Source organism: Mastomys coucha, unplaced genomic scaffold (genome assembly GCF_008632895.1).
Source record: "Mastomys coucha isolate ucsf_1 unplaced genomic scaffold, UCSF_Mcou_1 pScaffold8, whole genome shotgun sequence".
Taxonomy (NCBI): Eukaryota; Metazoa; Chordata; class Mammalia; order Rodentia; family Muridae; genus Mastomys; species Mastomys coucha.
In genome coordinates, this window is record NW_022196914.1 from 64,796,499 (window position 1) to 64,809,846 (window position 13,348).

General features: G+C 35.2%; 1 protein-coding gene across 11 annotated transcripts in view; it reads left to right on the forward strand.

The window, feature by feature from the left end:
• The window catches only part of Adamts6 (ADAM metallopeptidase with thrombospondin type 1 motif 6), a 235,161-nt gene that overhangs the window by 138,963 nt on the left and 82,850 nt on the right, over positions 1–13,348 (forward strand). For 10 of the 11 annotated variants that reach the window (XR_004115934.1, XM_031360639.1, XM_031360640.1 and 7 more), the window contains one exon: positions 5,383–5,485. The exons of the other annotated variant lie outside the window; for it this stretch is intronic. Coding sequence is in view for 9 of the 10 variants with exons in the window: in XM_031360639.1 (XP_031216499.1) it covers positions 5,383–5,485 (103 nt within the window). In the remaining variant the exon portion in view is untranslated. The remainder of the gene's footprint in view (positions 1–5,382; positions 5,486–13,348) is intronic. 11 annotated transcript variants of the gene reach the window in all.

Here is a 13,348-nt window from a genome sequence, read left to right on the forward strand (position 1 = left end):
AATATATAAATAAACCTATGGTGGCCACTCTCATTCAAATCACCACATTCACTGTATGTGTTGACCACTACAGTAATTAATTAATTTTGGGAATGTGCACGGGTAGATCACTTTAATTCAATTGGTAGATACAATGTGATAGGCTGGGGAGTTAGGGATCTTGTCTGGATTTGTGATGAGAAGTCCAGAAGCTAGACCTCTATTAGCCCATATTGTATCTTTATGTAATATAGACAAAGATGCAACCGAATGCGTCCATGTTTTACATTAACTTTAGACAAAGATGTAACCAAATGCGTCCATGTTTCACATCAACTTGCCAAATGCATGACTAAGTAGAATAGCATTTCAGTTTCAAATGCCTTCAGCTAAAACAGGATACAACCTGCTAAGATTATATTGCTCTCCTGAAGAAAGAAGTCTCTGAGAGTGTTGAAACTGGTCAAGTGTAGTAAGAGTGAAGCATGTGTGCATTTAGCATACATATAGGAAGGAAGAAAATGCAAAATGTGGGAAAGAAGTAGCACAGGAAAATGGAACAGCTTTCCTGACACTCTCTGGTGATGGGGAAGTCTATGCCATCCAGTCTGCCAGTTTCCTTCATGGTCTGAAGAGGAAAGAGGAAAATAAAGGGTTTCACTTTCAGCCCATTCCACACTCAATGTCCACTAAGACATATACTTGGGATGTGGTTTTCAATATAAGATATACAAGTGTATTTTACAAATGCAAGAAAGACATAAAAAAATTGTAATTTTCCAAGGTTATCCTGTTCTTTCAGACAAAACCAGGCTGAGAATCTTGTAATAGAAATACCACTTTCAAGTTTGCCAGCAGACGTGAAGCTTCTCTCTGTAACAGTTTTTCCTCCTTAGTGGATTAACCTTCTTTCTAGAATGATCTACCAATAAAATGTTAAGTTTAAGCAAAATTAAATGCTTATCTATCTGAATAGTTGAAAGTACAATATAGTTTATAGAATGTGTTAATGTCTGCCTACCTGGGAAAATGGTAATAAACGAGGGTATTGGATTATTTTGTGGTTTAATTTGGAAATACTTACAAATCCTGGAAACTGAGGCTTCTGGAATTGCTCTTGGAGTCATAGGACTCTACTTGTTGGTTTTGGGAGAGCATATTTGGTTACTTTGTTTTCTATACTGGCTTGAGGATAGTGTTGGCATTGCCATCATTAAGTCATTTAAAAAGCACACTGTATGTTAAACCCTCCATTTTTCTTAATTAAGCAAAGATAGATTTTACAAAATTTTTCTTTCAAATACTACTTTCCTTTGATCACTTTCCAAACAGCAAACATGATTCCTGCTTAGTGTATAGTTAATCATCACATATTCAGAGCATTCCCTTGTGAGAACATTGAAATCAGAACAGAGCATTTATTCTCGAAACCAAGATATGCAAACCGTTCCATCCAGATCCTCCTAAACCACACACACTCTAGAGTCTTCTGTGAATATATCAGCACAGTTCTGCCTGGGAGCTTTATTATTGCATTTCTCTCAGTTTCATTTAAATTTTTTTCAGAGCTTCAAACAACTTACCTCCCACCTCACTACTCTGGCCTTTGTCCTCTGCTTCATCATTCTTCTCATACCAAACTAGGATATGTTTCATGAAAGTGGAGATTTGAGGTTTTGTTTTTTCTCTGTAATCCCAAAGCCTAGATTATACCTGACACATATTGAGCAACTCATAAATACTTAAGTGAATTTAGTCCACTTCTTTGTGCCTTGTTTTAAGGAGACTACTGGCTAAATAAGATGCCCCTGGTATCTTTCTGTCCAGGAATGTTTGTTCAGTATAGATTCAGAAGAAAGAATAAAAATCACTTGGTTGTAGGAAGCCAAGCTTTGACAGAAAGTAAGGAAGTTGCTAACAATTGTAGCTCTCTGAAAAATGTTTATTCATCTGTAAATGTTTCTGCAAATTTGGTGACTACTTTGGGGATAATTATACATAAAGTCAAAGCATCTTGTTCAAACTGCATTATATCACCTCTCACACTTGAAAGATATGATTCTGTGTTGGCTCAAAAACTAATAATGAAGTTTGAATATTACCCACCAAGCATGTCTATCATATTAATGCTGAAGACAGGAGTGCCAAGTTGTACTGCCTCGATCAAATTTGACCCTCCCTCTCCCTCTCCCTCTCCCTCTCCCTCTCTCCCTCTCTCTCTCTTTACCCTCTCTCTCTCCCCCCTCTCTCTTTACCCTCCCTCTCTCCCCCCTCTCTCTTTACCCTTCTCTCCCCCTCCCTCTCTCTCCCCCTCCCTCTCTCCCTTCCTTTCTCTCTGGAAAACATTTGTATTGGAGCACTGATATGACCATTTACTGACATATTAAGCCTTATACTATTATTACACCACTTGGAATGAAGCAGGATGCTCCCATTCAGATGAAGGAGATATCTTTACACTCTGAAATTTATTTTATGAATCAACCTTTCTGTACTCCCAGTTCATTTTATTATAAAATATTATTTAATGATTATAATTACTTTATGAGAATGCTATAAGAGAATAAGTAGCCAACACACCTAAAGATCTCTGAAGTCTGTCATAGAGTACTTAGGACTAGTTAAATAATGTTTTATAACTATGGTTTAATTTCATTGTATTTGACCTTAGGAAAGGCACTGAGAAAAAAAGGAATAAGTTAGAAACTTCATGTAATGTCATCCAGGTGCTTCATTAAATGGCATTATCTTTTACTGACCATGTCTTAGAAAGTATTAGAAAACAGCATTTCTAATTTTGCATTCAGTGAATGCCTTAATGTGTTACCTCAAGGCTTTGTCTGTGCTGATCCTTGTATAAGAACTGTTGTTTCTTTTTGTCTTTCTGTATGGTTCCTCTCTTTGGTATAGGTTGGCCTTTCCCACCATTCAGAATACATAATCTCTTCCTTCCTGCCTGCATAGCTTTACTTGTCTCTCCTCTTAATATCCACAACACAGCCCTAATAATCTCCCCCATTTCCTTTATCTTTCTTAAGTATCTCAATTACAATACTTTGGGACATGCTCAAAGTTTTCTTTCAAAGTCAGTATTTCCCTAACTTATCAAATGGCACATTTGCCTCCCACCCCAGCAGCACCGGCAGACAAGTTAAGATGCTGTTGTTTGCCACTTACATATTTTGAAACAGTTCTGCACTCTTTTCACTTCAATCTTGTCTTTTCAACAAGATTTAAAACTGTACTTGAATAAGCTTTCAAGTGGTTGATTTTTATGTGAAAACTTGCATCTACAGTTTAAATTATATATATTTTTAAAATTAGTATTTGCTTTAAAAGCAGATTTTGTGCTTGGTAAAACCACTGACAGACAACTTTAGTTCTCATAAAAATGTTTGAAAATAGCTTAGAAAGGGACCAGTAAGATGGTCCAATGGTTAAAAGCATGTATTGTTCTTTGGGAGGACACAAATACAATTCCCAGAAGCCATGTTAGGTGAATTACATCACCTGTAACTCTAGCTCCAGGGGATCTGTCATTCACTCTGGCATGCATGTGTATATTCTCTTGTCCCCTTAAATACATAAACACAATTAAAAATAAAAATAGTCTTTAAAATGTTGAAAAATAACTTGAACAACAGACATTCCTTATTATGCCCAGCCATTTTTGATATCTATAACCAACTACGAATATGCCTCCACAAAAACCATAGTCATTTAAAACATTGGGAGGGTTTCTGCACATTTTGTTTGAATGTATGGGTTCTTGACCATGGAACCTTATAGGTAACAATGACATGGCAAATGTGAATATTCCAAAATTCAAATATTAGCCAGACTATGAAAGGAGGGCCTTGCAAGCATAGCATGGCACACATGAGCACAGTTCATAATAGCTACTTTTTCATCTTTGTTAAAAGTAGGCAAAAGAGTAAGAATATGAAAAAGGCCTTAAGTGTGGAATTGATGGTATAGTATTTCACTACACTAAGTATATTTTAAGATTTAAAGCTCTAACATAACCTAAACCTATGCCACTATTTCTAAATCTGAGGCTTTGGACTTAGTGTGCTAAAAGTTTTGAGCTATAATCTATATACATAATGATAGCTATGTAAATATTTGTATACCATGATCTATTATTGTCATATATTTATGTTTATTATTTACTGTTTATGACTAATTAGCAACTATCTACTATCATTTACTGATCTTGGATACTACAAAGCAAAGGTAGATGTCCAAGGAAAGTTCTAAGAAGGTCCTCAAGATTATCTATGAGGATGCTTGTAACTCCCTTGTCATTTATTCTGAGCTAAGACTTTCCAGGGCTGGGAATGTGTTTTCAGCACCTCACAGTTCTTATCCAGCATGAATGGTGTGTCCAGATTGTATTTCCAATGCTACCCTCCTCTCGTTTGCTCTTTCATGAAATATTTTGTTCTGTATTTAAGGGGAAAGTTTTCTTGGTGTTTCAAAAATTTAGTTTTTTTTTTTTTAATACCATAGAATTCTAAAAGATGAATCAAATTGTTCTACTGCTAAAACATTCCATGAAATATACTTTGAATCTTTATGGGGTTATATCAACAATAGACTTGAGTAAAGGGTGACTGTGGAATTTATAATTTAGACCTAGTTACATTGGCAAGATTTTTCTCTTTAAAATTTTCAGGTAGAAGAAGCATTCCAGACTTTTATAACCTGTTGTTTCCTTACCATTTTCTATACACCTTAAAAATATGTACACATTTGGTACCAATTTAACATTTCATTTTCTGTGAGGTTAAAAGATGAAATTTACATTTTAGTAAGTCCGAACCTCTTTAATTTGAAGGTGCTTATAGTTGAATCCTAGTATTTTTCCCAGGTCAACTTATGGTTTTCTCTAGGAAGCATTTGTAGTGATCAGGGTACAAATCACAATTTACAAGCTGAAAGTTGTCTTAATACTCTGTATCTCAGTGCTTACCTACAAGCCACTCTGGCACCTGGACTTCAAAGACTGTTGCCAAGAGATTCTGTGTTTTACTCTCTTGTCTGGGTTCTGTGTGTCTTTGTAAGGTGATAAGATGGCTGTGTAAAGACACGTGTGAAGTTCCATGGCAACTGTCTAGCACTGTAGTCATTTCTTCTTGTCTACAACTTTTAGCTTATAATTCGGATATCTCAGTGTGAATCCTTATTGTAAAGTGGTAAAACAAAAGTCAGAAAGAAACTCAGAGGCGATAGGGTGACAGTCAGTCAGAAAGACACCCAGAGCTGATAGGGTGATAGTCAGTCAGAAAGACACCCAGAAGTGATAGGGTAACAGTTAGAAAGTACAAATTTCAGGGACACTGTCCCTTGGTTTTGGTATTTTACAACAATGGTACCATTTATGATTTTATTTTATTTTAGCCATGCCCTTTGGGTTCCCGAGATTTTCGAGAAAAACAGTGTGCAGACTTTGACAGTATGCCTTTCCGGGGAAAGCATTATAACTGGAAACCCTATACTGGAGGTAATGTATGATCCAGCAGAGCACTTTGCAAACATGAGAGCATGTATACACACTCAGACCTTCATGGACATGCTAGTTAGAATTAGTATTTGCTAGTCAAGGAAAAAAATGCTTATATTATTTTATAGATCTCATATTTTGACTTTCTTATGATAGTATATATGTAACAATTTACAAATTATTAGAAATTATATTTTAAAAGACAATTCTCTTTAACAGGTTAAAAATCCTAGAAAATAAGTATCTGCATAAAACTCATAAAATATGAGCTCTGTTTAAGACTTTCCTGGGTTAAATTATAATCATCAAATATTTACAGTTATCCCCTAAAACAAAATATGCCAGCATAATTCAGCTCAACCAATTCCAACTGCTTTTTTTTTAAATGTTATTGTGTGTGCACACATGAGCACAAGACTCTTATATGAACAATTTACAAGGGTCAGATTACTCCTTCAACCTTATTGGGTCTGTGGATTGAACTTAGGTCATCAGGCTTGGAGGCAAGCATCTTTGTCTGCTAAGCTTACTTGCTGGCCCCATTTTAATTTTTGTATTAGGTGAGGTTCTTGTTTTATTTTTGAGACAGATTTTTTTATGTAGCTCAGGCTTGCTTGAAACTCACTCTCCTACCGACTAACTTTCCTGAGTGATGGGCTTGTGATTATGTGCCACCATGCCTGGCTAGATTAAATGTTTTTCATTGTCTGAAAACATTTTTGGTGCTTATTTTGGAAATACATCAAAGACTAATATTTGTCATTAAGCAGATGAGGTTTTTACTTTTAAAACATAAACTAAATTTTGTTGAGTGGAAATGTTTAATGTACTATTAAAAAACACTATTTTATAAAATCCATCTCTAAAATTATGTAAGAACAGACTATTTAAAAGGTTTAGGCCATAACACTTATGTACTCACTGCCAATATTTTACTATTTATCAGTTTATTATATGGATGCAGATTCATCTATCTAGGTATTTACTAGTCATCCTGATTTTGATGCATTTTGAACTAACCTGTAGCTATTTTCTTCTGAATGCTTTAGCATGTGTGTCATTGGCCATCATTTAGTTTTTCTCTCAGCTTTTTCTTTTGCCATGAGAATATGGACAATATCTTACCTGTGTTTTCTCTGAATTTTACCAACTGCATATACACAGGAATCCTGAGTGAGATACAGAATGCCACCATTACCTCCATAATTACTCTAGTCTTTACTGGTTCAGATCTGTAACTGGTGTTCATAGACTAAGGGTCTAAAGCAACAGAAACTTACTGCTTCAGCTTTGTCGGCTGGAATCCAAGATCAGGATGCCTGCAGGGGTGAGTCCTGAGGAGGACTCTTTTCTGAGTTTCAGACTACCATCTTCTCATTGTACTTTACATGACACAAGAGGGGAAAAACTTCTGAACACTCATCCTGTTCATAAGGGCTCAATTCTCATGGTCCAATTACTTCCCAAGGGCTCCCCCTTCAAGTACAATCATATTGGGCTTAGAATTTGAACATAGAAGTTTGGAGAGAACATAAATGTTTATTTCCAAAACATTCTTCATAGTTCTTCACAGTCAGTAGTCAACTGTCCATTCTAAGAGGCATGCATTGCTCATTTTTCTTATATAGTTTAATTATGCCTGCTCAAGAACTTCATATAGTTGAATGATGCCCATTATTCTTTCTGCAGGGCTTACTTCTAGCCTGTGCTTTTTTAAAATATTCATCCGTATTGTGATATGTAGTAGTTCAGTCTTTTTATTGCTGAGTGGGATTCTGTAGTTATCACTTTATTTTGCCTTCTTCTGTGTGTGGATGCCTGGGTTGTTTTAGTTTTCACTTGTCATGCATGAGCAAGCTGACGTGAATGGTCTGTTCGGTCTTTATGAACATTTCACTTTTTCTTGAGGGATGAACCAGAATGAAATACGATGCAATAACACAGGTGAGATTTGAATTTTCAAACAAATTGCCAGATGTTTGTTAAAACTGAATATTCATATTACATTCCCACCAACAACATCTGTAAATTCTATTTCCTCCAGCATCCTAATCAGTACTTGAGGTTTGCATAGAAAGTTAGTTTGCACTTCTAGCTCATTCTGTTAAGCATTCTTTTTCATGTACTTCGCCATTTGTGTTTTCTTTTATATCTCTTCTCCCAAATTGTTTTTCCTTTTAAAGCAATTTTTAATTTTATTCATTCATTTTTAATTAATGTCTATGCTTATGTGGTACAATAAGGTCATTTGAGGAATATAATGATAATATCAGGGTAACTGGCAACACACACTACTGTTTATGTGTTAGAATAACTCTTCTCTCATTATTTTGAGGTATATAACAAATTGTAATCCAATAGTTGTTTTACTATGCTACATAGAATATGAAAACTAATTCCTCCTATTTAGCTATATTTTGGCATCCAAAGTTATGTTTTCACCATTTCCCTTGCTCATTTACTTCCTATCTTATGGTGACCATTGTTGTTCATTCAGTGTGATCACCTTTTTCTCTTTGACAGATCAATAAGAACACGTGGCCTTTGTCTTTGTCCACCTGGCTTATTTGACCCAATATAATGTACTTGAGTTTCATCAGTGTTGCCACACATGGCTAAATAATATCCATATTGTTTATATATCACAGTAGAAACTCGATTCATCTAATGGCAGGCATCTTGATTGATTTTATATGTTGGAAATGGAAATTAGTGCTGCAATAAATGTGCATGCAGATGTATCTTTGATACACAATATTAATATCATTGCTTTCCTATCACTATTCTATTTCTTATGGTTTGAGGCACTCTCATTTTGTTTTTCATAATGGCTATAGTAATTTACATCCATAACCATCATGCCTAAGAGCTCCTATCTCCACAGCAAGTATTTTTTATTTTCTACCTTCTTAAAGATGTCTGCTCCAACTGAGATGGGATAGAGTCTCTGTGAAAGGTGAGAGATATCTAGTCTTTTGACCATTTTAAAATAAGGTTATTTGGCCATTTGTTTTGTTTTGTTTGAAATGGGTCTTGCTATGTAAGCCAAGCTGACCTTAAACTTATGATTCTCAAGTACCATGCCCACCTTGTTAGTTTATTATTGGTTTTGGTTTTGGTTTGGTTTTGGGTTTGCAACAAGGTCTTGCTTTGTAGCCTACAGGCCTACATCATATAATTTAAATGTATTCCTCTTTATGTGTGTGTCTGTTTATATGAAATGTCTCTTTTTAGCTTTTTATGTACACCTGTATGTATCATTTCTAGTGCATTGAGTTTCTTGTTAGGAGCATTTTTTTTTAAATCCACTCAACTACATCAAGTCTTTTGACTAGCAATATTAGATCATATTCATTCATGGTCATTATTGATGAATAGGAACTTGATTCAGTCATTTAGTCAAGTACTTTGTGTTCACATGGCATATTCTTATTTCTCTTCTTATTTAACTTGTGACTTGATAGTTTTGAATCTCTTCCCAGCTTCATGTCTGCATCTTTGTTACTGGTGAGCTTTATTCTTTGATGCATTCTTCATGATGACAGCTATCATTCCTCTGCCTCCACATTTAGGACGTCTTTAAGATATAAGTAAGATCCTTGTTTACATTAGGATGAGCTCATACCTTGAATTCTTGTGTGTATGTAAACCTGATGTATTTTCTACAGCTATTGGTTACAGTATTTTTGCACATATCTGTAAGAGCAGACTGCTTGAGAGTGGCATTTATCTTTTATATTCTTTTGAATTCCTTTCTGCTCTAGTTCTACTAACTACTGAAAAGAAGTATGTTAAACCCATGCTTATTATAAGGCTCTGCTTCCTCTCTAGGCTTTATTTTACAAATGCTTGATATATTTCCTTGTATACATTCAAGATATTTGTATTAGAATGTCTGAAATTACTCAGATTTAATAACTGCTGTTTATGTAATTGTTGGATAGTGTGTTAGCTCTTAATTTGTACTGAGATATAACTTAGACTAATTGGTTGATAAATTACCAATTAGGTAAAGGAGTCACCTCTAGTTCTCTCTTTTAAAATGTTATTTGTTTTTAGTATGTGTGTATATATATGTATGTGAAAGTATTGTTATGTGCATGCACTAGCTCTTCTGTGGAAGTCAGTTCAACAACTTTTTGGGAGTCAGTTCTGTTCTACTGGGAGTTCCAGGGGTCACACTCAGATAACCAGGAAAGAAATACTTACTCATTGTGTCATCACTCTGGTTCTTCACTTCTTTCTTTAATAAATAATTAGGCATCCTTTTCCATTAGATTGATTGAGTAATAATTAATGGATTGTTGTAGGCCAATATGATGTTTTTATGCATGAATTCAGTGTGAAATAATTATAAGTGTACTAACATAAAACCAGTTCACATAGTCTTCCTTTTTATGTGTAATGAGAATGCCTAAGACCCTATGTAGATTTTATATGTATGGGACAAATTTCAAGTATACATACATTACTACTAACTACAGTATTTCCAGAATTTCTCTTAATGCTATAAGTTTTTACCCTTTGACAAAAATCTCCCTATTTCTTCCATCATAGTCTTTGATACCTACCTCTCTCCCTTCTGCTTTTCCAAGGTTGACCTTTTTAGATTCTACTTTTGAGAGATCAGACAAGATTTGTCTTTCTCTATGTAGCCTATTTTGCTTATCTTAATGTTTTGTTAAATTCTTCAATTTGTCTCAAAAGTTAGGAATTATTTATTTAGGAAGGCTGACTTGTATGTATGCATGTAGTATGCTTGTGTCTGAGTACATATTGTGTCAGTTTGTCTATCTCACCATTTCTGTATCTATTTATCAACTTGTCTTTATATTATGGCTATTGGGAAATAATACAGCAGTAAACATGAGAATGTTGAGATAGTGATTTTATTTTCTTTGGAGATTTACTCAGGAGTCAATTGTTAGGACATAATATAGGTTGTCTTTCATTTTTTTAAAGAACCTCTGCTTTCCATTGTGGTTGTACCATCTTATATGCCTGGCAATGGTATATAAGGAATCCCTTCCGTTGTAGTTGTACCATCTTATATGCCTGGCAATGGTATATAAGGAATCCCTTCCATTGTGGTTGTACCATCTTATATGCTTGGCAATGGTGTATAAGGAATCCCTTTTCTCAAAATTCTTGCACCTTCTCATAATGTGCCTTTTAACCAATGGGTTTCCAAGTAGTTGTGAGGTAATATCTCACTGTGGTTTTGCCTAGCACTTCTCTAGTGCTTAGTGGGTGGAGGGAAGACACACTTTCCCAAGTACCTATGGGCTATATGCAACGCTTCTTGAGGAAAATGTCTATTTGATACAATTGGCTATTTCTCAGGTGGGTTGTTTCTTGTTTTTACTAAATTTTTCTTGTTCTTTATATATTTGGGGTATTGACCCTTACTGCACATATGCCTTACAAATATGTTTTAGCATTCCACAGATTAACTTTTCATTCGAAGAATTACTTTCTGGGTTTTTTAAAGTGTTTTAATTTTATACAGCCCCAATTGTTTGCTTTGGCATCTATTGCCTATGCTATAGGTGTAATTTCCAAAAATCCACTGCAAAACCAATGTCATGAGATGATATCCCAGTTCTCTTCTGACTGCTTCATAGCTTTGGCTCTTATGTGTAAGTTTTAATTCATTTTGGACAATTTAGTATGTGGTGTCTGATAAGACTATGATTTCATTCGTTTCCATGTGAACTTCTGGTTTTATTTACACAACCTATTTAATATTATCTTTATATATCCTTGGTAAATTTGTTGAGGATCAGTTGCTTAGTATGTATGGGTTTATTTCACAAATCTCTGTTATTTTTCATTGTTACACTGCCTGTGTTCGACATCATCACACTACTCTGATTTCTAGAATTCTGAAGTAGAATGTGAAATCACCAAGTGTGATTCTTCCAGCTTTATTCCTTTTCATATTTTTAATTTTAGTTTTTAACTTATTTACTTTACATCTTGCTCAACTGCCCCCTCCCAGTCATCCCCTCCCACAATTCTTCCCCTATCCCCTTCTCCTCTGAGCCAGTGGGGCACCATGGGTATCTCCCCAACCCTGAAACTTCAAGTCTCTGCGAGATTAGGTGATTCCTCTCCCACTGAGGCCAGACAAGGCAACATAGCTTGAACATATCCCACGGACAAGCAACAGCTTTTAGGATAGCTCTCTTCCAGTTGTTAGGATCCAATGGTGGTCAAGCTCCACATCTGCTACATATGAGCAGGGGGGCCTAGATCCAGCCTGTGTATGGTATTTGGTTGGTGGTTCAGACTCTGAGAACCCCAACGGTCCAGATTAGTTGGCACTGTTGGTCTTACTGTGGAGTTCCTATCCCCTCTCGGGGGCCACAATCCCTCTTCCTATTCTTCCGTAAGGGTCTCCAAGCTCCATTCACTGTTTAGCTGTGGTTGTCTCTATCTGTCTGGGTCAGCTGCTGGGTAGAGCCTCTCAGAGGACAACATGCTTCTGTCTGTAAACATAACAGAGTATCATTTCAATAGTGCTAGGGATTGATGTTTACCCATTGGATGGGTCTCAAGTTGGGCAGGTTATTTGTTGGCCATTCTCTCAGTCTCTGCTCCTTCCTCCTTGCCTACATTAGTTGTAGACAGCATAAATTTTGCTCAAGATTTTTGTGGCTATTCAATGTCTTTTGTGATTCTGAAAGAATTCTGAGAATTTTTTCTGTTTTTTTTTTTCTATTGTTTCTAACAGGATTTTTGTCAGTTTTTAGGGCTCTGTAATCATGTTCTTTTTTATTTTTTATAATTCATAAAATATTATAACAATAAAAGTAAGTACTATAAAAGTTGTTTGATATAAAATAACAATCAATTTAACAGTCTTGTGTAGATGCTTGTCCACAGCAATACTGAAAATACATACATTTTTCTCAATATAAATTTTAAATAACTCCAAACATATTAACTGTAAATTTCAAAATAATACATCACTACTAGGATTTTATTAAATAAACATGAATATATAAAGTCTTTGTTTATTTGTTTTGTATTTAGTAGAGCTTAAAATATTGGCTCTTACTGTGGTACAAGCCCAAAATAAGAACAATTTTTAGACATTGGATTTCATTGTAATAAGGCTGTACTTCAATGACCCTCACATCACCAAATGATTTTACCTCCATAGTAGATAAGCTGAGAGTTGACAGTTCTGCTGCGCCAAGGAATGAATTGTGGGCACAATTTTTGGATATAGACTTCCTGCTATGGTCAAAGCTATTTGACTTAAATGAATGACTTTATTCTCAGCCCACAGAGAACAGGTTACATTCATTTGAGAAATAGTGTGTGTATTAAGATGGTCTATCCATAAAGTCATTCACCAACTGTTTCAATGAACAATGGTTCTGCTTGGAGGGTGGCACTGACATTAGGTGAGGGTAAGAATCTGGTTCATTGACTGTGATAATTTGGAAAGCATTCATCTCAGAGAAAGAGTAACATATAAAGTCCCCTTCCTCAAACTTGATACAAGAGTTACAAATGTCAAACAAAGCTTTCAGTCTCACTCTTTGTTGTTCTCTTACAAACCCCCTCCCAATTTAATTGTCTACATTTCTTTTGGGTATATAAATACTTTTGAAATATCTAAGCTGTTCTGAAAGACATAGTATAGTGTAAAAACATGAAATAAACAATACTACTAATAGAGAGGCTGAGATAGGAGAAGCAAGATTTCAAGATCATTATGTTGTACACAGGAAGACACTGTCACAAACGAACAAGCTGAAAGTGTATATGGGTTGTACAATACTGGACCTATTTCTCCAATTACCAAATTAGAGAGACCATTGGATGACAATCAACAATTTTCTAATTCCT